This window comes from Taeniopygia guttata, chromosome 4A (genome assembly GCF_048771995.1).
Source record: "Taeniopygia guttata chromosome 4A, bTaeGut7.mat, whole genome shotgun sequence".
Taxonomy (NCBI): Eukaryota; Metazoa; Chordata; class Aves; order Passeriformes; family Estrildidae; genus Taeniopygia; species Taeniopygia guttata.
This window is the reverse complement of record NC_133029.1, coordinates 4,709,828-4,734,006: the sequence shown is the minus strand read 5'-3', so window position 1 is coordinate 4,734,006 and position 24,179 is coordinate 4,709,828. Positions and strand designations below refer to the sequence as shown.

At 48.0% G+C, this 24,179-nt stretch overlaps 1 protein-coding gene and 1 long non-coding RNA gene across 5 annotated transcripts; one reads left to right on the top strand and one right to left on the bottom strand.

The window, feature by feature from the left end:
* Positions 1 to 436: 436 nt before the first annotated feature.
* On the top strand, positions 437 to 12,784 carry LOC140684155 (uncharacterized). Its single transcript, XR_012055957.1, has 2 exons — positions 437 to 549; positions 12,429 to 12,784. It is a non-coding gene; the product is annotated as an uncharacterized lncRNA (long non-coding RNA).
* HMGN5 (high mobility group nucleosome binding domain 5) lies at positions 7,927 to 16,200 on the bottom strand. 4 transcript variants are annotated; one of them, XM_072928980.1, is made up of 7 exons: positions 16,009 to 16,200; positions 15,403 to 15,505; positions 14,244 to 14,273; positions 13,588 to 13,617; positions 13,084 to 13,134; positions 9,794 to 9,937; positions 7,927 to 8,626 (listed from the first exon to the last, which is right to left on the bottom strand). In XM_072928980.1, the coding sequence occupies exons 2-7, from the start codon at positions 15,415 to 15,417 to the stop codon at positions 8,579 to 8,581; spliced, it is 318 nt and encodes a 105-aa protein (XP_072785081.1). In that variant the 5' UTR covers positions 15,418 to 15,505; positions 16,009 to 16,200; the 3' UTR covers positions 7,927 to 8,578.
* Positions 16,201 to 24,179: the final 7,979 nt, after the last annotated feature.

The window sequence follows — 24,179 nt, the reverse complement described above, 5'->3', positions numbered from 1 at the left end:
TAATATAATATAATATAATATAATATAATATAATATAATATAATATAATATAATATAATATAATATAATATAATATAATATAATATAATATAATATAATATAATATAATGTAATATAATGTAATATAATGTAATATAATGTAATATAATGTAATATAATGTAATATAATGTAATATAATGTAATGTAATATATGATATGATATGATATGATGATATGATATGATATTATATGATATGATGATATGATATGATATGATATGGTATAATATGGTATAATATGGTATAATATGGTATAATATGGTATAATATGGTATAAAATAATATACAATTCTATATTATAATTATATAATATCATAATTTTCCTCTCTATATCCCATTTTCTGAGAGCTTTGCACCCAGTTCAGCGGCAGTGAAAATAATTTACTTCCAACTGCTTCTTTTATAGGAAACCTGAAAAAGCGGATTAAAAGGAATGAGGTTATGAAGCATGAAAAAAATACTCCAAAACAACTGTGGAGGAGGGAAGAGGAGTTTCTACTCTGAGCCCAGGTGAGTTCATGGGGGTACTTTGGACACTTAGGTGCAAATAATGCTAGGAATTGAGATTGTCACATTTTGACGTCATCAGCACAGCATTCAGACACTGCAAGGAAAAGTAATCACTTGTCTTACCTCCGCGTTTAATTAGTCCCTCGGTCCGCGCGGGGTCGGGGCCGGAGCTCTCCCTCCCTCTCCCTATCCCTCTCCCGCTCCCATTCCCGCTCCCATTCCCGTTCCCGTTCCCATTCCCATTCCCATTCCCGTTCCCGTTCCCATTCCCGCTCCCATTCCCATTCCCGTTCCCGCTCCCGCTCTGTGCCATCTGCCATTGCCATCACACTGGCTTTGCTTTTCACGGCTGGCTGGGCGCGCTGGATGCGTGGGGTAATGGGGCTATTTTTCCTCCTTGGTCTTTGGAAAGGAAATAATAATAATAATAATAAACCCAGGAGTGGCTGGAACTGCTGCACGCTGCCCTTTTCCTTCCCACTTTTGAAGCTTTTTAGTATTCGCTTTTCCAGCAATTGGGAGGAAAATTGCCCTGAAAGAAAGAAAGAAACAAAAATCTGTGTTATTTTTTAAACACCAGCCCCCCCCTCCCCGGCTCCCCGCACCACACAGGCAGCTGCAGAGAATTTCTCTTCCAAAGGGATGATGTAATGGGCTTTGTCAGCCAATGCTGGAATGAATAAAACCCGAGACCCGAAATTCATCCAGGCTTTTGATGAAACTCTTGAGGTTCCTGGAGCAAGTGGTCGCCATAATCGTCTGGAACTGCTGGTTTTGTCATGCAGCTCTTGAGAGAAGTGAGATGGAGAGTCGAGGGCTGCACCCAGGGAATAACCAAAGCCAGCAGGTTTTGTCCCTGCTGAGGGAAAGGGGCATCTGGGGACACTCAGTGAAGGGGTGCACAGCCCATAGTGCCAGCACATCAACTCAAGCTTCAGCATCCACCACAGAATCACTCCTGATCTGAACATAGCACATTTTACAGAGATGTATGTGTAAATTTAATATTATGTATATTGTATATAATTCAGTATGATTGCCCAGAAAAGCAATATTGAATATGTGGCTGCCCCATCCCCAGGAGTGTCCAAGGCTGGGTTGGATGGGGCTTGGAGCAACCTTGGGGCTAGTGGAAGGTGTCCCTGCTCATGGCGGGGTGAACTTGATGGGTTTATGGTCCCTTCCTACCCAAAGCAGTCAGGGATTCCGTGTTACGTAAAAAACACAAATATATAAACTATACACAAGTATCACCAATTCCTGCTGCAGCAATGGGCACGCTGTTGCTCTCCCAAGAATGTCATGGGCTGCCGAGTCCAGGAGATCTCTCCTCTCACTCTGTGACTTACCCCAAGTCTCTGTCCAGCTTTCTTTGGAGCCCTTTTAGGCACTGGAAGAGGCTCTAAGGTCTCCCAGAGCTTTCTCCAGAACAGCCCCATCTCTCCCAGCCTGTCCTCATAGGACACACTGCACTGTTTCTGTCACCCCTGTCTGCAGTGAAGAGGCTGTGGGGCAGGCAGGGAGAGCTCCTGGCATTCCAGAAGATTCCAGTTCTTGCAGGAACATCACACTTCCAGGTGATGGAGGAGAATCATGGATACATTTTGCTTTGGCTGCTCTCTGGTCCCTGCTTGTGCATCCTTGCCAGGCATCCCTGCACTGGGCGCTGGAACAGAGCTGATGCCACCATTCCCCAGCCCTGTGGAGCCACCACCACCACAGTGCCACATCCTCTGACACCCCGTGGTACCTGCTCCCGGTCCCTGGGCTGTCACCCCAGCAGCTGATAACCCCAAATCCCCAGGGATGACCTCGCTGTGAGTGCAGAGCAGCTGTGCAGAACTCCCCAGCCAGGACCACCACCTAGACACCACAGCGCCAAGTGAAGCCAAGAAGATTTAGAGCCAAGATGTGCCAAAAAGGGAATTGGAAATAATTCCCGAGCCCAAATGGAGCAGCACTGGGAGCTGGGACTCTGGACCCCTTCTCCAGCCCAGTGGTGGCCATCACCTCACCTTCAGCACCAGCAGCACCCAGCAAACCTGGGCACTGGGTTGGCATTTGGGGAGGGAGTTTTGCCAAGAACAGGATGATATGGTACCTTTTTTCTCCTGGGAAACATTCAGCTCCAATGGAGAATATTTCTGGGAACACACCTGCACAGGGGGAGGTGCACTGCCCAGGTCAGTGGCACAGGGCTTGGCAGGGACACAGGTGGTGCCTTGGGTACATCCACGCCGTGTGCCTGTCCCCACCAACAGCCACATACAGTGAACAGCAGGGAAGTTTTCCTCTTTCAAAGTGCCCAGAATGTGGCTGGAGGGGCTCAGACTGAAGGGGAAGTACAGACCTGTGTCCTCTCACCCCCCAGCTCCTTACAGAGGTCCGGGGCCAGGGACAGCTCCAGGTTCCCTCCCACCACCACGAGTTGCTGTCCCTGACACGTCTTTGTGTCCCACAGCCCCACCGGATCATCTTGCAAGAATTTGTGTAATCACTTCCTAAGCCATTATGATTCCTGGGCTCCATTTGGGCAATGAGTTACATGGTTTAATTACTCATTGTGTGAAATATGCTCGTTTTGCATCTGCCACTCTGTAATTTCATTTGGGGCCTCTTTGTTTGCTTTGTGTCCCCACACAAGAGCCACCGACCTCTATTCGCTGTCCCTGTGCCGCTGCACCAGGGAATACAAATCCCACATCCTTTTTCCCCCTGTCTGTCAATTCTTTGCAAGACAAAAAGGGTAATTTATTTAATTGTTGCTGATATAATGTCCTAAAAGTCTCCTTTTCCCTCCAACAGTTAATTACACTTGTTAATTATTTTAATTATTCCCAGGGTAATGCTGTAGGTATAGAGGAGCACAGGAGTAAACACGGTGCAGAGAAGTCAGGGTTTACTCCAAGATCTCAGTTGATAACCAGGCTGTAACCACATGGGTGGTAAAACCACAGCAGGGAATGTTTGGCCTGGATTTGGAACTTTCTGTTGGCAGCATGGGAGGATTTATAGGAAGAGAAGGCAGATCCTGCAGGATTGCCCTCGGATGAGGCCCAGAGAGATGATTCCAGCCTTTCCCTCCTGACAGAGCCGGCACAAAATGGAACCATGACTTGGGGAAATACTTCTGGTCAGCACCTCTGTGACGGTGGATTTAATGAAGGAAGAAACCAAACCAAGCAAAATTCCAGCCTGCTGGAAAGCTGAGTCTCAGCCTGAGGCTTAGGGACAGCCCACCTCCAACTCCAGCCATATTCTGAGGGGAGCAGCAGCCCTGAATCCATGAAACAGCAAAACTCCTTTGTGGTCCCACAGAGCAGCCTCTGGAGCCAGGGTGAAACCCGAGAGCTGCTGCAATCCAAACCTTCTCCACAGCTCCTTTTATCTTCCTGGGGGGAAAACAAACAGCGCAGAAGCCGGAGCTTTGAGCTTTGTGGCTGGGATGTCGCACATCTGGTTTGAGCTCCAAGAAATGCACTTCCACACACCCCCCTCCCCACCCCCCGCCAAATTGTTCACGTTAAACAAACAAAACCCCAGAGATTTTGTGAGATTTTGGCTCTGGGATAACTTTGGAGCAGCTTTTACTGAGAATTCCAGGCTTGTGCTGCACTTCATCCCCAGTGGAAGCAGCACACCTCGCTCGCCCAGAGTGAGGCACTTCCAAAGGGCAGCAGCCGTGCTGGGAACCCCCTGGCTGGGAATGCTGCAGGGAGTGGAGGGGGAGTGATCTTGACCACTCTGTGTTTAGGTTTCAATCCAGCATTTTCCCCTGTGTTATTTATGCTTCCTCCCCCCGCTTTTAAGAACGTCTGGAATTGTTTAAGATGTGTCCGATTGTATTAAGTTGTCTTTGAGAGTTTTATGGTGTCAATTGGATTCCCACTCTTAGGAACAGAGCTTTCCAATTTGCTGTTTTTCCCTTTTCTATCACATCAGCACCAACTTCCTTTCAGTGCTTTCAGGTGTTACCTCAGCCTGAAGTTCACACAAATCCCTGGACATCACTTCCATTTGACACTGTTCCAGTGGTTCCCTGCGGGGGGAAGGGACTGTCATTCCTCTGGGATCCTGTCCCACTGTCCCCTCCCTGTCGTCTTCCAGCAGAGGTGGATAAATCAGGGCAGATAATGAAATCCTGGACGGAATGGTTTGGGTGGGAAGGGACCTTAGAGCCCATCTCATTCTATCCCCTGCCATGGGCAGGGACACCTCCCACTGTCCCAGGGTTGCTCCAAGCCCTGTCCAGCCTGGCCTTGGACACTTCCAGGGATGGGGCAGCCACAGCTTCTCTGTGCCAGGGCCTCCCCACCCTCATGGGGAAGAATTTCTTCCCAATATTCAAATTAATTCTATCCTCTTTCATCTGAAAGCCTTTCCCTTTGTCCTGTCCCTCCAACCCTTGTTCAAAGGCTCTCTCCAGCTCTCCTAGAGCCTCTTCAGGCACTGGAAGGGGTCTCCAAGCTCTCCCCAGAGTTTTTTTTCTTACCCAGCCTGGCTCCAGAGCAGAGGGTTTTTTTGGTGGGGTTTTTTTTTTTGTTGTTGTTTTGTTTTGGTTTTTTTTGTATACAATCATTTCACTCAAAGGAGCAAAGGTAGATGTGGGATGAACCTGCAAAACCCTTCCTTTTATGTGCTTGAAGGGGTTTTATTTTATTTCCTCCCCATTTCCCCCTTTTTTTTACATCCCAAGGACCTCACTGTATTTGCCACTCTCCTGCTTGCTGAGGCAGCAGTGCCTTTTCCCTCTGTGCTGCTCCAGCACGTTGCTGATGGGGGAGAGCAGGATGAAGTCTGGAGGTGCCTCCTCTGATTTCTCTGTCCCTTCAGGACAGTGACCAGTGTTTTCGAAGTGCTTTTCAGTGGGTTTATTGTTCTGAGGAAACAAAAGCAAATACTTGCCCAGTTCTGTTGAAGATCCCGTGAGGACACTGTGTGAGGACACTGTGCTGCTCTGAGAGCCTGCACCAAAAGCTGGATCGTGGAATTACAGGAACATTTAGGTTGGAAAAGCCCTCCAAGTCCATTGGGTCCGACTGTTCCCCCAGCATTGGCAAGGACACCACTGGCCATGTCCCCAAGTGCCATGTCCACAGTTAATCCCCCAGGGAGGTGACTCAAGCCTGTGCCAGGCCTGGACTAACTTTTTTTCCCTAATATCCAACCTAATCCTCCCCTGGTGCTGCCTGAGGCTGTCTCCTCTCACCCTGACCAGCTGCCTGGACACCTCACCATGGCAGAGTGTTGCCAACACCGCTCAAATCTCTTCCCATGCCACCACCTCAGAACCATCACTACCTTCCCACTCATGAATCTCTTCACCTTTGCATCTTCAAGGTCCCCAGCTGTTATGAACAGTGATAACCCAGATCCACAGCAATCTGTGGATCTTTCCTAACCAGCATCAGACCCAGTAACGCCCAGAACCCAGGGAACAGATAGCCAAGGAACCTGGGGAAGGCACTTTCTCCACAAATTCCAAATAAACCTGAAAGTAGGTTGACTCAACAGTTTGAAACCTCTTCTTTTCAGACAAAATAAGCCAAACTTGGGAGCTGCCATGGAGCTGGCTTTGGATTCAGTGTCTAGACACCAGGACAGCCGTGGAGGAGGCTTTGGCATAAACCAGACAATCCATTCAGTTGTGCAACTCTCTCAATACCCCATGGCTCTGAAAAGTTATGAATTTGAGCAAAATGTTCTTGGGCAATTTTCTGTACTTATTTGAAAGAGGAATTTGATTAGAACAATAGTTATAGAATTAAGAACAACACCCACCCTGGCATTCAAAAAAGAAATAACCAAAACCAAACACTTAGTTGTATGTTCTGGGTAACGACCTCTAGACTCAGATGGAGAGACACGACTTGGGATCAGTGACCTCATTCCAAAGGGTGTTTGTACCTTGGCAGATGGAAATATCAACCATATTCAGTGTCTGCTGCTTAAATCACAATGTTTGAGACACTCAGCGTTGAGGCTGGAGCCAAAGAGAGATGGTCCCACGGCACCAGGGCTGGGAGAAGGGGCTTCACCTTCCTGCAGGACTGGATGCCTGTTCGAAGCCCTTTGAGAGAAATCACTGGGGTAGGAAATAACACAAATCTAAAGTATTTCCAAGATACATTTTCTCCCTGGAGCAGTACAGGCCCTTTGGGATTTCTCATCAACTGCTGGCTAAACTCATGGAATCCTGGAATGATTTGGGTGGGAAGGGAACTCAGAGATCACCTAATCCACGCCCTGCTATGGGCAGGGACACCCTCCCCTATCCCAGGCTGCTCCAAGCCCTGTCCAACCTGGCCTTGGACACTTCCAGGGATGGGGCAGCCACAGCTTCCCTGTGCCAGGACCTACCACCCCACAGGAAGCATTTCTTCCCAATATCCCATCTAACCCTGATCTCTGTTCAGAACCATTTCCCCCTGTCCTGTCACGATGTGTCTGTATGAAAGGTTCCTCTCCCTCCTTCTTGTAGGCTTCCTCAGGCATTGGAAGGGGCTCCAAGGTCTCCCAGAGCCTACTCTTTTCCAGGCTGAACATCCCTAGCTCTCCAAGCCTTTCTTTGTGGAGTGGGAATTCAGTGAATCATTTTTAGATCAAAGTCAGGACGACATCTGAACTCTTGTTGGATCATGTTCCGACTGGGATGTTCAGTCTCCCTGGCTTTACCCACATCTCAGCACACTTCCACCAGGCACAGGGAATTTGGTTACTGCCCCATCAGTTTTCACTGGAGGAGAGAGCAGAGCATGCCCCAAAATCTCTGCTGGATTAAGGGAATACGGTGCCAAGGAAAAGGCCCCCAGAACTCCCTCACTGTCTGTGCTGAGGAAGCTGGAGCCCGTTAACCCCAGTTCTGTACAGAACAGGTGGAGCAGCAGGAATAACAATCCCCTGTGCCTGAGGCCTGGAAAATGAAATCCACATTTAAACATCCTCCAGTGGCCCTGGGGACTCATCCTCAACCCCACTGCATCCAAGACATTCTCACTGAGGCGCTGTTTGGGTTTGGACACAAAATATTTGAGCTCTTGGAATTTCCCATTGCTGGGCTGAGGAACAATTTAATGGGAGAGGTTTCTGCATTGCAGACATTTTTTCTTATTATTAAATATATCCTGTAGCTGTATAGAAGGTTTTTGCAGAGTTTATAAAGTTGCACAAAAAAGCTGTAACAACAGAACTGGGACTTAACCCCAGTTCACTTTCCCAGAATAAGGAGGCCTGGATTAATGGGAAGTCACACAACTGAGGCAGAGAGGGGCTTCAGCCAAAAGCCCAAAGCTCTCCAGCTCCATGGGCTCTCCTCTCCCACTGCAGCTCTCCTGGAATTTGGGAGCTTTCCAGCAGCACAAGCAACAAACCACAATCAGCTTTTGAGGAGTCTTTTTTATTAAGATAAATCCAGCAAAATTCCTAACAGTGGGTACATACAACCAACCTGCCCTTTTTGAAAAGAAATGTTTGTATTTCATTTAAAAACAGGATTACACTTTTATTTATTTATTTTTTCTTTTTTTTTTTCAAAACTGACAAAATAAAATTACATTTGGGAAACAACAGATTTCCAGCTCTTAGGTTTTTTCATGAAAATAGCTCACCTTCTTTATAAAAGCAACCCACAGAACCACTGGAATGTTTCACACGGTTATTTGTTTTGAGACCTCCCCACTTTAAGAAACCATACAACACATACAAGGGAAAAATTAAAATCTGAATTCTGTAAGCATGACTTACACAAAAAGGGACACACTGACAGAAGTCAAAAGCTACCACCACTTATTCTTTCCATGTACCATACAAACTATTACAATCACAAAATTTAAAAACAATGCCTTTTTTTTTGTTGTTTTGTTTGTTAGGGATTTAATTCCCAAGTAACCGAGATGAAGATGTTCCATAATTAAATTCATGCTAAAAAAACCTGCATTTATAAAATAGTTGATAAAAATATTCCTCTCTGTTAACAATACAGCATGGAGGTACGGATACCAAATGATGGAGATATAGGGCAGGGTTAACATTACTCGGACTTGGCTTCCTTATCGTCAGATGCTTCAGCAGCTGGTGCCTGGAAAAGGGGTTGAGAAGAATAGAAATATTATTGGTAATGCTAATTGGATTCCAATCTAACCAGCATCAAAAAGAGACCAGTTTGTTAACACAGACACGGACAAGGCTTTGTGTGGATAGATGGGAATGCACAGAAAATATCGCTGTAACAATGGGCTGATAATTCTTAAAATCAAAACACAGGAGTATCAGTTAGTGAGGTAATTTTAGAATAAGTGCCTGCAGAAAAGCAGAGGTTTGGAATGTATTTTAATTAGGATCAATGATATGCTAGGGGAAGTTCAAGCCCATCATGGGGCAGTGGAAGAATTACACATCAACCACAATCCTGCTCTGTCTGAACTTTGGGGATTTGCTTCTCACCTTTCTCTATAAAAATGTGCTTTTACTTTCCAAGTAAAGATCTCAAACCTACAAAGCTCCCTCAAAGCCCCTCTGAAGCACATTAGCCATGCAGTGCTCTAACCAAGCAGTTCCTGATCTTGTTTTAGAGATGAAAGAATAAAGGACCCTTGGCTGGATGGTGACACTCAGTGTCAGTGACAGACCACAGCGGGCTGGGCTGTGCCCCGGGCAGAGAGCCCTGAGAAACACCGCCTCACTCTCAGCCAGGATCAGCAGGAATCTGCTGGGACAGCCCCTCGGCACCTGGTGGAGCCTGGACACAGCAAAAGGAGCTGCCACAGCTGGACCCGTGAGAAGAGCTGCAGATAAGAGACAAGACTGAGTCTACTTTGCAAATCTCTTGTTGAATTGTTCCGAGCCAAAGAATTGTTTTAAAGAATTGTGTAGAACTCAAAACCAGATTTCTGGCCCAGCACCAACCCGTGCTGAGCAGCAGAGGAGCCCAGCAGCCCAGAGGGGATGTGCAAAGTCAGCTCAGGGCTGCAGGGTGGTGATGTCCCTGGGCTCCACTGCTCCCCAAATCCTGGCCATGGCTGTGAGCCAGCCCCAGGGGACCAGGGCCAGCAGGCAGCACCTGTGGAAGGGCTCCAGCACAGGGCAGGAAGGAGCTGGAAGGAGAAGGCCATTCCTGCAGGGAAGCTGCCCTGGGCAGGTACCACAGCTGCACTGTCCTCACTGCGTGGCAGTGACCCTCCACACCCTCTGGAGCCCAGCAGAGCTCCTGCAAGCTCAGTTCCCAGCTTCAGTGGAGCTAAAGTACCTCATTAGTTTTGGTATCTCCATTTTCAGAGTGGTTTTCTTCTTTAGCATCCTCTTGTTTAGTTTCCTCTTTGCCTTTGGCTCCTTTCTTCCCTTTTGTTGCTGCCTTTTTGTCCTCCTTTTTATCATTTGCTGCTTTTTCTTTCTGTTAAGAAAACAGATAGTGATATATTAAATCCTGATTTCCACCTTGTACTTCAGAATGTTCTCAACTCCAAAACTCTCTGCACAACCTCCTTCCACCCCCCAAATTGACAAAGATGGAAGTTTCACAGGAGAAATGTTTTCCTTCTGTCTGTCCTGAATGTGGTACAGGGAAGTGCAGAGTATAAAAGCAGCCATGTGTGGGGTTAAAAGAATTCTCATTTTAAATAAGCATTCAATTAAATTAGCTAAAAAATGTTGAACTGGCCTGTACTTCTGCCCTGCTGCTGAAAGGCAGCCACAGAACAAAACCAACATGTGCAAACACCAGAATACTTCAGATGTGCTGTTAATGCCTATTTAGAAAACTGTAAGAAAGCTGTAGGCAAAGGACTTTCCCCCTTCCCTGCCAGAAATATTCCTTGTGATAATAAACTACTTCCATGCCAGAAAAACTGGGGGCTCAACAGCATCACTTTGCTAACCACAAGAGAGTTGCATTTAAGTGCAGTTTCTGATATGTGGATCAGTCTAAATCAAAACAAAACCCAAAACTTGATGCTTCTGTAGTAATAATTTTCCATAGGCAAGGTCAGATCCTGACCCACATACCTGACCCTCATTAGTTTCACTTCCAAAGCTGTGCCTCTTGCTGCCAATAAGTAACAGCACTGGCTCAGCCCCTTGCTTGATTAACCTACTTCCCACAGAGGAACCAGAAACCCTGCAAGATCTGCTCACAGCTGAATGAAGAGAAATGAAAATTACTGGATATACATGTGTCTGCTCAGGAGATGTGTCTCAGTGACTACAAATTACCAAAAGGTTACAAAAAGTTTAATTTCTTACTTCAGTCCTTCAGTTATTAATACACACAGTTAATTCACCTTAAAAATGAGCTGCTAAGGGCAAACTCAGAGCGTTAAGAGGTAAAGTCACCTGATTCTTCAATTATTAAAAATTCACCAAAATTAATAGCAAATCCTTCAATAATGCATAAAATTTAAGGTGGAGTCAGTACATTCAGTGAGTGAGGGTCTCCTTCCTCTCTAACCTCTCACTCCCCAGTCTGAGGGATTTCATCTCACCTGGAAAAGTCTCCTACAGTGTGATGTCAGGAGTCCCTGTCTTGGGAATACCCAGAATCCTGGTGCTGTTTGACGGTGAGAATTACAATTGTACTATGGCACTGCTTATCTGTTCCCTTATCCCACCAAAAAACCCACAACAAAGTAGTAACAGAGCTCAAACCAATTCTCTGTGCTGGAAATGTCCCTCTTCGGAAAGCCCTGGAGGAGAATCCAGGGAAACCGACTTCCATGGCTGAACTGACTGGAGAGAAAGGGTCCCACAGGACACAACAGGTCCTCAGCTACAGCATTGTGCTCATTTTCCTCAATAATTTTGCTCTAGGGATGGCAACAACAGTTCAAAATTCAGGTCCTGCATTTTAGAAGTGACAAAACTCCTTTGCCAGCTCCAAGTTTTTCAGTGTGGCAAAGTTTAATGGGTGAAATCTATTCTGCCACAAGGAAACCATTCCAAGATCCTGAGGGCTGACAAGTAAAGCACTTGGGGCAGACACAAATTAAAAATGCCCCACAATTCTTACTCCATCACCCTCTGCACAGGTGTTGATGCAGTTTGGGGAGCTCTGGAAAGCCAGAAACACAGCTCAGGTGTCCTGGCTTCAAACAGCACCACAGAGCAGGAGGAGCAACACTTCCCAAGCCCTGCTGGGGGCAATTCCCAAGGTCCAGCTCCCAGAGCATCCCTGCATGATCCCAAAGGGAGACCACAGCACCCAGCTGTGCACTGGGGACCCAAATGAAGCTTTGCCAGTCCCTTACAGACCTGAACTCTTGCACCTTTGTTCCTGCAACTTTTCACATTCAGTCAAGGCAGCATTAGTGTTCAAACCCTGCAATGTTTCCATGAAAATAGAAAAGCAAACTTGGGAAAAAAGCCAAATACAACAACATGGATCATCCACTGCTGCCCTGTCCTGTGTGCCACCAGCAGCTGGCTCTGCTCTGCCTGGGGCAGCAGCCACTAGAGGGAAGTGCAAGGCAGAGTGTCCAGTGCTCCATCCAGCCAGGAATGTGGTCTAGAATTCAGCTGCAGCCAAGATGGAAGGGGAAAGCTTGTTCTGTGCAGCACTGAGATTACAGAGCTGAGCCCAAAATGACATGTGGGGTTCTCTCTCTTTTCCACAGCGTCTCTGCTGCTCCACACAGAGGATGTGGAGAGAAACAGTTCTCTCACCTGGAAGTCTGCTGGGCATAGGCAATTGCAAATTCCTTTGCAAAGGAAATGGAAAAGCTCCTGTTCCCAGCCCATCATCTCCCTCTGCAACCAAAGTGTCTCTCTCCCCCTGTGCTTTGCCTACCTTATCATCCCAAACCACAAGGAAAATGTGTGATGGGAACAGGTTAAAAACAATCACTGAAGTTTTGTCACTGGGGTGTTTATTGGTTTGTTTGTTTTTTTAGCTGCAAAATCCTAAATGTTTACAGAAAAATCTAACAAAAAGGCACTGCAAACTGATGGCTGAAAAGACTTGTAAGAAGAGGATGGAAAAACATCCTTCGTGGATTGCAGAACTGCCCCCTTTGAAATTTCAAACTGTTGCTACAAACTAAAAAAGAGCTTTAAATAGTTTACTTTTAAATTATACTGTCAGACATGCCAATGTTTTTGACATTTCCAAAAATATCCAGCTCAAGGGGTCTCTAGAACTCTTGAGTGATTAAAATGTGATAAACTGATAACTAACTGCAGAGGGCCTCAGAATGGAAATATAGAAAGAAACTGTAATTAAAAGCATGATTTTCAATGCCTCCTCTAATTGAGTCTCTGATCTCTACTCCAAACATCATTTTCCCAACAATGCATTATATGAAACTTCAGAATGGCCTTGTAAAGCAGCAGCAAAGCCTCACCACAAGGGATTTCAAATCTGCTCAGTTTACCACATTGCTTCAGTAGAAATTGGATAAAATTATGTCTTTCTCATTCTTTTAGCTCACAGAATTCCATCTTAAAACTTTCAAGATAGTTATGAATAAGCAAAGTGGTTAATTGTGGGGGGTTTATCCCTGTAAATACCTCAAGAAGGAAAACATAACTTCAGTTAAAGACCCTTACCTTAGGTGCTGCCTTTTTGGGCTTTGGCTCCGGTTTGGGTGGAGCAGGTTTCTGCAAAAAACCACAAGAAACAAGTCAGGTGAATACCAGAAATAAATACTTCTTTTTATGAGCATTATGTTGGTAGCTTTTGAAAATTATTTGTTGGCCCTGCAAAAAATCAATGGGCAAATTACCAGGCTAAGGAGAGAGCAGGTGATTTACAGAGCCACGAGGATTTGTATGGAGAAGTCCTACAGGGAACAAATCCATCCTGAAATCAATTTTCCTTAACTCTGGATACTTGTGCCCAGATGGAATGTGCACTAACACAGACATTGTATCTCATATGAGAAACCTGGGATGTGGGGATGCTCAGGGAACAGAAACATGGAATGGGAATTTTAAATATTGCAATACTCTAAGCATGCTTTTCTCAACTCTGGAGGAAAACCCTCCATGGTTTATTTTTAACTGCCCCCATCCCAAGTGATAAAATATGAAAGGATAAATAGAGATACTCACAGCAGATAGTCTGGCTGACCTTCTCTTTGGCTGCATAAGGAAAGATATGTCAGTAAAATCCAGAGAGCACATAAAGCACAGCTTTCCCATAACAGCCACCCAAAACAACATGGCATCATGAAGCCCCATAGGAACCCTAGGATTTATGAAATTATGGGCATTATGGTGAGGACCTTGATGACTCCCCATCCCTGGAAGCATCCAAGGCCAGGCTGGACGGGGCTTGGAGCCCCCTGGGATGGTGGGAGGTGGGACAGGACCAGAGGATATTTGAGGTCTCTTCCAACCCAAACCATGCTGCGATTCCATGATCCTTGTACAACCAGCTCAGGGTATTCTGTGACTTCCTAGAAGTGCACCTTTGCTCAGCAGTTCTCTGCTGACGAGGGAAGGGATGAAGTTTCTTTACTTGCAGGAGTTGTGAGGCTAAAAGGGACAAAAATGGACGTTCCCACTGGGACCTGTCCCTGACCTCAGCCCAGGGGAGCTGCTGGACCCCCAGTGCCACCTCAGAGGACAGTGATGGCCCCGAGCACCCCAAAACCAGGCACAGGCCACTCCCAGGAGCTGAACACCCCTCATGAGCTGCGTGAGCTTCCTAATTTCTGCAGAACCCCACAGGAATTCTTGGAGTGGGGATCACACACAACTCCTACCTCCTCCTTTGCCTCGCCTTCAGCTGGAGCCTGCAAGAAAAGCGAGACACTGAGGTGAGAAGGCAGCACCACCCCCTGTAACTCCACCTGAACCCTGAGGGGACCCCCAAAACCACCCGCAGCAATGGCGGCCTCCCCCCATCCCCGCCGCCACACGGACTACAACTCCCACAATGCCCCGCGGCCGCCGTCGCTACGTCATCACGCCGAGTTCGAAAAGTTCCCGCCAATTTCCCCTCACACAACAAGGTCGCCGCGGGCCCCGCAAGGACAATGAGGGACAACCGGGAACGCGGCGATGGCGCCCGCCCGAAACGTTTCGACCGGGTCCGGGCCCCCGGCGGCCTCGGACGAGGCCGCCGGGGGCCCGGACCCGGTCGAAACGCCTCGGGCGGGCGTCTCGGTGACTGAGGGGCGACCGCGTCTCCGCCCCGCCCCCCAAGCCCGCGCTGTGAGGGAAGTGGGGGGGGCGCCCCATATTCCCGCTGCCCCCAAAGTTCCCGACCACGGTGATAAATCCCTTTTCCCCCGCTTTTTCCTTGAAGGCCAGTTTCAAATTCTGCGCCGCCTAATGGCCCCAAATTACCATTGCACAACCATCTGGTATGACAAGAAGTGGGAGGCAAAAAAAAAAAAAAAAAAAAAAAAAAAAAAAGAGAACAAAGGCAAACGCAGGATAAAGAGGCGACGTTTAAAGGCGAATCCAGCCGGGAATGGCGCGATGGGGATTAAAAGGCTGGCGGAGGTGGGTGGGGGGGGTCGTGGCGCAGGTTTTGGGGGGGTTTTGCTGCCCCGCGTTCTCCACAGGGGCAGCGCAGCGCTATGGCTGTTTGTAATCCAGCATGGAGACACTGCTGCTCCTGCCTTCTCCTCCTTCCCAAACAAAACAGCCCAAAAGTGAACTCGCCGCGCTGCCCTGCCAGCCTCGAGCCCTCTCCCTCCGCTCCCCGCTCCGCTCTAGGACATACACCAAAAATTACAAATGCAAAAAAAGAGAAACCAACCAAAAAACCCAAAAAACTCCACGCACACACACACGCGCGCGCGCGCTAAATTTTTTTTTTACAGCTAAATTTCCGCGATTGCCGCTTTAATCTCTCCCCCTTCGCTCCCCATCTGTCTTCCCTCGTATTTTAATTTTTTTTTTTTTGGTACTTACCTTTCTTTTGGGCATAGTTGCACCTTAATAGTTGATTGCAAAACCTAATAGAGATAAGATATCGAAAAATAAATGGAAGCGGCGAAAAACTGTTCCGACCGTCCTGCAAAAAAAAAAAAAAAAAAAAGAAAAAAATAGACAGGAAAAAAAACCCCAAAAATAAAAAGGAAGATGTTTAAGGGACCAAGAGTTAATTGCGGCAGAAACTGAACAAAAAAAAAAAATCCCCCCCTCTTTATTGCAAACAGTAAAATACACCAACACGCAACCAAACTGCATGAATGGGGAGCGCGAGATGGGCCCGGCCGCTGACTGACGGCCGCGTCGGCCAATGGGAGCGCGGGGAGCGGCGCGGGGGGCGGGGCGAGGGCGGGGCCGGCGTAGCGCGAGCGCCGCGCGCTTTCCGCTTGTGCGCGGCCCTCAGCGCGGCCCCGGCGCCGCCGCCTCCGCCCGCCCGCCCGCCGCGGGGCCCCGCGCCGCCCGCCGCCCCCGGCCGGCCCCCGCCCGCAAACTTCCCCCGAACTTCCCGCAGGCCGCGGCCCCACAACATGGCCGCCTCGGCCCCGCGGCCTGCCCGAGCGCCGCCGCCGCCCGGCCCTGCGGTACCTGTTGGAAAGGGCCGTGGCCTCGGCCGGCGGAGGGAGGGAGCTGCGGCCTTTGTCCGGCCCGGCCCCGCTGGTTCAGCTGCCCCGGGATTGTCTGAGCGCTCCGGGCTCCTTCTGGCCTCTTGGGGGCTTGCAGCTCGGCTGACGCTGGGGAGGTTGGCCCCCGAGCGGGGCCTGCGAGCCTGAGGTTGTTCACAAGGTGAAGTCTCAGATTTCGGCGTGGATTAAGGAAAATCGGCTCTCGTTTCCATCATAGCTGCAATGGCTGGCAGTGCCTCCACCAGCTATTTTGTGTATTTCCAAATGGAAAGAACAAGGTGTATTAATACTACCTTCTGACACTTGAAGCAGGAGCTGCCGCTCTGAGGTGTCACTGTTCCTGCCCAAAGCCAGGACAAACCTTTCCAAAACCTACATTAAACTGGATTCTGCAATCTTCCTAGAAATCCAGTTCCACTACCCAACCGGCCTTAACCGCACAAAGTTTCCCCCAGCATCTAAACTGTGCTTTGGTTGTGAATTTCAGCTTCTTTGTGCCATGTCCAGCAGATCCGAAGAACGATTAATGAGCATCAAATTCCAATAACATTTTACAGACTGTGTGATTTTACATAATATCATTTTCTCTCTAAAACTATTTTTATAGACTAAACAAATTCTTGTAGGCCTCATGATCTCGTAGGCCATATTTTCTAAACTTTTAATCATTCTTAGGCTCCTCTGGACACCACATTCCTGCCCAGGTCTGTAATCAGGTTAATTAGGTAACAGATCTGAGCGTGGCATTTGCAGAGTCAGCAACAGCATCACCATGTTGGTTCAGACTCCTCCTGATCCCCTGTAATCCCCGGATCCCTTTCAGTGCTCCCTGAACAGCTGTTCCCCCGTTCTTGACAAATTCATGGTGACTTTTTGATTTGTCACTTTTTACGTCACCTCCCTCTCCCAGGGCCGAGATGTCAATAGTTTATTATCTTCCTGCACTTTGCAGTTAAGCTGAGCTATTTCCCATCCACGGAGCCACCCTTCTCCCCCTTCCTCCAGTCAATGTTGATCCATCAATGCCATGATTATTTTGTTAAAACACACCAATTATTTAAGGATGGCTCTGACTGACCTGAATCCTGGGAAATGCATTTTCCAGCCTCAGTGTAACCATGTAGCCAAATACAATCACACCTCCTTCGAGTTCTCCTGAGTTAATCCAGATTTTTAAATAGTGTTTTCAGAAGTTTTCTCCATCTTCTGAATTAAACGTGGCCTGAAACACATTTCAAGAGCTCTTGTTCTCTGAGTTCTCCATTACCATCAAGGTTTGTGCTTGACTGGCTTCAGGAGGTTTCTCCTGTCTCCCTGCAGTTGCCCTTTCATCTTTTCTATATTCTGGAAGAAGTTTTTGTGGAAGAGAAAAGAGCATTTATTGAAGGGTCTGTGAACATCTTCTGAACTTGCACGACCATCAGTTTGGATCAAAATGTGCAAGTGAAGCACAGATTTTAAATTCACAACTGATTTTTGCGTTGTATTTGCTCTGCCTTCTTTTTCACCTTTACATTTTCTCAAACACTTTTATTTAAGAAAAGAAAATTCATTAAACCACAAACTGACCTAAATAATGACTAGTGAGAAGATTATTTCCCTCTAAAGAGACAAGATAAGCTGCTGTGAGATGCTGGTATGCTGCAAGTATAAATGGCTATAACTATGTAGGAAATTACAGACCTGGTTGTAGCTAAGAGAATAAGTTTATTCTGGAGCATTACTTTGTAACATGTGACTTTTTTTTTTTGATGTTTTTGCCCAAACTGGCATTTTTTACTCAGTACAAAATCCCCTAAAACTGAATTTATGAACCATATCAAATCAAAGCAACGAATCAGAAGTTGATCTCCTTTTTGTGTACCACTGTTTCAATGAGCAAAATTCCATGCTAAAATGTGAATTCTCTCTGTAAGGAGTGAATGACTCCCGAGGCAAACCCATCCAGTCTGCAGGCAGAAGCATGAGCCCACATCAAACCAAAAGTGACCAGCACAGGATGGTCAGTCTGAACAGCCCACACTGAACTTAGAGAGTGATGCTCAAACGCTGAGGAATGGTTTGAAAATTGGGAATGTCCTGCAGAGGAGGAGTCCTGCTTCTGCTATCAGAGATCTGTAGTACTTCAGGAATGTTTTCCTGGACCACCTTCTTGAGCTGAAGTAGATCAGGACATTCCTGAATAAAGGCAGAACAGACCTAAGTCACTCTTGGGTGATTGACTTCTACCTTCCTGGAACAGGCAGTCAGATACCTGTTCCTTTCTCATTCCTTTGTGCTAAAATTCACGGGGGTTGGAATGTTGGAGATTCCTTTCCACACATTCTACTCTCAGCCTGGTTCATTTAACTGTGCAACAGCCCCAGAGTCATGAGTTCAGAGGAAGGGAAATTAGGATTCTGTGGGTGTCGTAGTCATGGCACATATGACCAGTAATATGAATTCATATTTTTGTGGCAAAATACTACAAAATATATTTTTGTGTTCTGTACCTGGTGTTTGAAGTGTCCTTCTGCCTTATTTTATATAACTTTTGGGATGAGTGGATTATTGATCTACAGAAGAGGTTTGTGCTTGGTTAATTTTATAGTTTGTCCTGGGTGATTCTGTGGTTTGTCCTGGGTAAAAATTGATTTATGTGTCAAATTCAGTATTAATCGCAATAAAACATGTAGCGCTTATTAATTTGGGAAGATGAGGATGAGGAATTTAGGATTCTCATTGAGTTTGTTTATCTGTGCTTTAATAAAACCTTTGGCTTAGCTACAGCTTCTTACTGGTCCCTGAGAGTGAAAGGGGTGACTACACGCTCCAGAGTTGTATTAAACACAAAACACGGGTAAGAGGATACAAAAATTACTTCCAGGGAGCTTCAGGCATCTATCCCAAAGCAGCAGCTCACACTGTAGTTGGCTGGACTCCCTTGATGGCAAACAGAAAAATGCTGGCACCTTTGGGAGCTGGTGCATTCCAATCTAGGACAGATGTAAAAAACAAAAATGTATTTCCTCATCTAACACAAAGGAGATTATTCACAGTGCATAAAATAAAAAAAAATTTGGTGCATAAAAAGAAATGGAAATGTCTGTATCCACTTAGAACACACTGGCACAGGTTTGCCCAGAGAGGCTGTGGACTCCCCATCCCTGGCAGTGTCCAAGGCCAGGTTGGACAGGGCTTGGAGCAGCCCTGGGACAGTGGAAGGTGTCCCTGCCATGGCAGGGGATGGCACTGGATGAGCTTGAAGGTTTCTTTCAACCCAAACCATCCTGAGATTCTATGAGATACCAGGTTTTTAGCCCAAGTAACAGGAATAGTTGTTCTGTTAATGCTGTTTTAGGACACTTTGCTCAACTGGGCCTTCAAGGGTGGCTGCCCTGAAAGGCACAAGACACAACCCCAAAATCTGCCAACAGCCTGGTCAGGCCCTGGCTCCCTCTGACCCAGGACTGGGCTGGACAGAACACATTTTGTGCTCTGAGCACTAAATCCTGCCTTTCTGAAGCCCATCCTGTGAGAAACCTGCAGTTCCCACTGGCTGTGAGCTTGGAGCCAGCTGGAAGGAAGGAAATGGGGCTGCAAATCAGTGTCTGCTGCCTGCCATAAGGTGCTGGGGGCTTTTACATACCTGGAGATGGCCCCTTGCATTCACAGTCTTGGACTTCGCAGAGGCCTTGGGGTCCCCTAGGACTGAGTCAGCTTTGGTCAAAGGGTCTGCTCGCAGAGTTGCTCACCCCCACATTCTCTGGGAATCTTCAAATGGCTTCTGGGAAGACTTCTAATAAAATAAGTTCAGAATCAGTGCTAAGGGTAGGATGGTTTGTGAAACTTTGCTGAGCTTTCTTAGTCACAACCCTCTCAGTTGCTGAGTCTCCCTGGGAATGGACTGTAAAAGCTGGGAGCACCATCCATGTCCTGAGGCTGTGTGTGGAAGCAGTTTTACCCACTCCAGGGGTGCAGGGAGGACCATCTGGCAATGGTTAGGTTGTTTTTATTCGCTGTGTCCATTGATTCTACCCCAACCCGATGCTTTGGAGTGAGACAGATCCTCAGGCGAGCTCGTGAGTTCCTGTCTGGGAACTCCCCACCCTCCTCCACAAACACATGCAAAAATTCACCAGGGTTTTCTGCCCAATTTTTGTCTTTTCTGCATGTTGCTGTTAGCCCTCCATGGCAGACTGGTATTAGAAATCAGCTTTCAGGCTTCCCACTCCTGCCAAGACTGAAAAATGACTTATTGTGGGTTTGAAGTTTTTATAAGTTGCTTGTCAAACTCTGTTTGTTACACAATTATCTACATGCTCCACTTCATAGAATCACAGAATCCCAGGAAGGGACCTTAAAGCTCATCTCATTCCACCCCTTGCCAAAGCAGCAACACCTTCCACCACCCCAGGTTGCTCCAAGCCCTGTCCAACCTGGCCTCGGACACTTCCAGGGATGGGGCAGCCACAGCTTCTCTGGGAAGCTGTGCCAGGGCCTCAAAACCCTTACAGGGCACAATTTCTTCCTAGTACCCAAGGTAGATCTGCTCTCTGTCAGTGGGAAGCTGTTACTCCCTGGATGTTTCTGTAGTCTTGCAGCTGTAGTATTCCCTTCCCTTGGGTACTCCAGGGTAACTCAGTGCCCTTCAGGAGCAGGCACAGGACTTGCCAGAGCCCAGGCTGGCTGCTGGTCAGGGCTGGGAGGGTGGATGGCCAGTCTGGAGTGCACGGAGAAGCAGGGATTAAATGCTAAGCAAGGAGTTGTGGCTGGCCAGCCCCACTCTGGATGGGAGATTATCTTCAAAACAGGGAAGTGGTGGAGTCACCATCCCTGAAAGGGTTCAGAATTGTGTAGATGTGACACTCAGGGAAAAGGGTTAGCAGTGGCCTTGGCAGTGCTGCATGAACGGCAGGATACACGCTTCTGTAGGGCTTTTCCAACCTAAATAATTCCACGGTTCTTTGAAAGCACTGCTGACCCCACCCGCCAAGGCACCAATGCGGACATCCCCAGGCCTCCAGTGTGTCACAGAGCCCCACAGGCAACTCCCTCCTCCTCTTCTTCCTCCTCCTCCTTTTCTTCCTCCTCCTCCTCCTTCTCCCGGGCCGAGGGGAACGGGCCGGGCCCTGGCCGCGCTCCCGCCGAGCGCCAGCAGGGGGCGCGCCCCGGCAGCCAGCGCGGGGCTGGGCCTGGGGGCTGGGACGGGTTTGGGGGGCTGAGCCGGGTTTGGGGGGGCTGAGCCGGGTTTGGGGGGCTGAGCCGGGTTTGGGGGGGCTGAGCCGGGTTTGGGGGGCTGAGCCGGGCTTGGGGGGCTGAGCCGGGTTTGGGGGGGCTGAGCCGGGTTTGGGGGGCTGAGCCGGGTTTGGGGGGGCTGAGCCGGGTTTGGGGGGCTGAGCCGGGCCTGGGGGGCTGAGCCGGGTTTGGGGGGGCTGGGACGGGTTTGCGGGGGCTGGGACGGGCTGGGGGGGGGGCTGAGCCGGGTTTGGGGGGGCTGAGCTGGGCCTGGGGGGCTGAGCTGGGCCTGGGTGCCTGAGCTGGGACTGGGGGGCTGAGCCGGGACTGGCGGGTCTGGGGGCACTGAGCCCGGTCTGTGAGTGCTGAGCAGGACGGGCGGTTTTAAGGCAACTGCGCTGTAACTTCAGTCACTGCTGCCCCTGCAAAGGTGAAAGGAGCACTCACGGAGCCCCGGCCTGAGTGGCCTCCTCTGCCCTGTGCCTGCCACAGTTACAAGGAATTAAATCGAGGAAACCTGGCCTTGCCGAGTTTCCAGATGAGGAACCTCTCTTGGACTTCCCCACCTGCTCCCACGAAGTATTTGGTGCAGGGATGCAGCAGGGCACGGGCTCTGAGTCACAGTTTGCCCTTTGGCTCCAGTTTCTGCCAGGCTGGGACTGGGAATGAAGCGTGGATTTCCGGATTTCCTGTTCAGAGCGCTGGGCTGACGTCCCTTGCCCATCACACCTTCTCCATTTCACACAGATCCAGCTCTTCTCCTCTGGCACAAGCACAGTCCGAGAGCAGACCCTGGCACAGCCTCACGTTACTCACAGGGGGATTCTGGATTAATTTCTCTCAGTGGTTACGGAGCAGCTGTGGAGCATGTGGAGCATGTTCTTCCTGACCTTTAGGACAAGAGGGAATTTGCAGATGATTATTGTTCTGTCTTTCATTATGAGATTCTCCTACAGTTCTTTTTAAAAACAGCTTAATTTGCCAGCACTAGGAAGGCTCCATCCTTGCCTGTGCTCTAAGGAAAAAGCGAGGGGATCCTTGCCATCACTGGCACAGACTCTGGGATGGCCAATCCCTTGAGCTCCTCTTTGGGGAGCACCTAAAATTTGGTCATTTTGCTTTAGGTTTTGGTCTACATTGAGAAGGGTATTTCATAGCTTCCCAAGTGTTTAACAGTGAAAACAAAAACAACACCATGAATTTTAGACGAGTAGCGTGGGAACAGAAAACATCACACTTTTCCATCAGTAAAGCAGAAAATTTACTTTTATGAGTCAAGAAAACCAAGTTGTGTCAACAATACCTGATTCGTGTATTGCTCCTAACTTAATAAATCTCATTTCATGAAGATAAAATGCCTCCTAGAGAGCACTTTTGAGAGTAATGATGATAGCAGTGTTTTTAGGAGGCAGGAGGACGAGGTGCAGCTCGCTCCAGGTGAATCTCACCCCTGAGGAGCCGATTCCAGTTCTCCAAGGAGAGGAGACCTAGCAACCAGCCAGGAATGCAACAGGGAAGCACAAAGTTCAAATGACCCTCTCTCTCCCGTTCTTCACCTGCACTTTTTCCTTCTTTCTGATAAGCTGGGGTTTCTCCCTCCTTCATTCCTTGCCATGAATCAGGTTACATGCTGGAGCCAAGAGGAATTCCCAGGGTGTTTCTCAAGCAGCTGGGAAGGGGCTGCACAAACACAACTGAAGAAACATTCCTTGAAGAATTTTAATCTCCTGGACTTAACTCAGTTTGTTTTAAACAGATTGAAAAGTACATCATTTATTTTATTAAATTTTGAAATTCCTTGAACCAGGGAGTTTTTATGGCGTACCATCATCCTCAATCAATTTTGGTTTATTGCTTTTTCAAACATACTTAAAACTCTTGACTGCTTCAAAGATTTATATAAGTATCGTAAGTAATATCAAATGGAGGCATAACCTCCTCAAAACAGTTTTCTTTCCTTTACTATTGGCAAATTAATAAAGCAATTAATTCAATAACCTTTAATTCAATGTGTTTTTTAAAAGATTTTTTTTTTGTTAGAAAAACGAATAATTTGAAACAGGAAAGCTCATTTGGAAAACTCATTTCAGAAATAGTTCTGCTCTTGTTTTTCACCAAGAGCAGAACAAACATCTTGCTTTCATCTTAGCTTGTAGAAGTAAAATTGCAGCTTCCTGTGCTTATCACTGTACATATTTTCCATTTGTTGTGAACCTGCTATCAGAACAGATAATAAAATATATATGAGGTAATAGCTGGAGTACCAGAGGCAAGTGGGAGACAGGTGCTGGATATAAATTTCCTTCAATAACGTGTCACCATGACTATAACCATTAAAAACGTGGGGGATTTGATGGCTTTTTTTTTTTGCGTGTGGAAGATACTTTACAATAACCACAGGAATGCGAAGAACTCCACTGGACGCCACCTGTCCTTTGGCATGGGCTGGCACATCACTTAGTACCTTCCACGCTGGAATAGATTTTAAAAGGAAATTCTTAATTCTAAATAACATGTCCCATGAACAGCCACCTACCCCTGACTCCTTGTGTCCCAGACCGGGGTGAGTGAGCAGGCTGACGGTGCTGCCGCTGCCCTCGAACGGACCGTCGGTCCCGGGGAGCGGCCATGAGGGGACCCGGCCGTGAGGGGAGCGGCCGTGAGGGGAGCGGCCATGAGGGGACTCGGCCGTGAGGGGAGCGGCCATGAGGGGACTCGGCCGTGAGGGGAGAGGCCGTGAGGGGACCCGGCCGTGAGGGAAGCGGCCGTGAGGGGACCCGGCCATGAGGGGACTCGGCCATGAGGGGAGCGGCCGTGAGGGGACTCGGCCGTGAGGGGACTCGGCCGTGAGGGGACCCGGCCGTGAGGGGACCTGGTGCTGAGGGGAGCCAGCACTGAGGGGAAATCAGCCGCTAC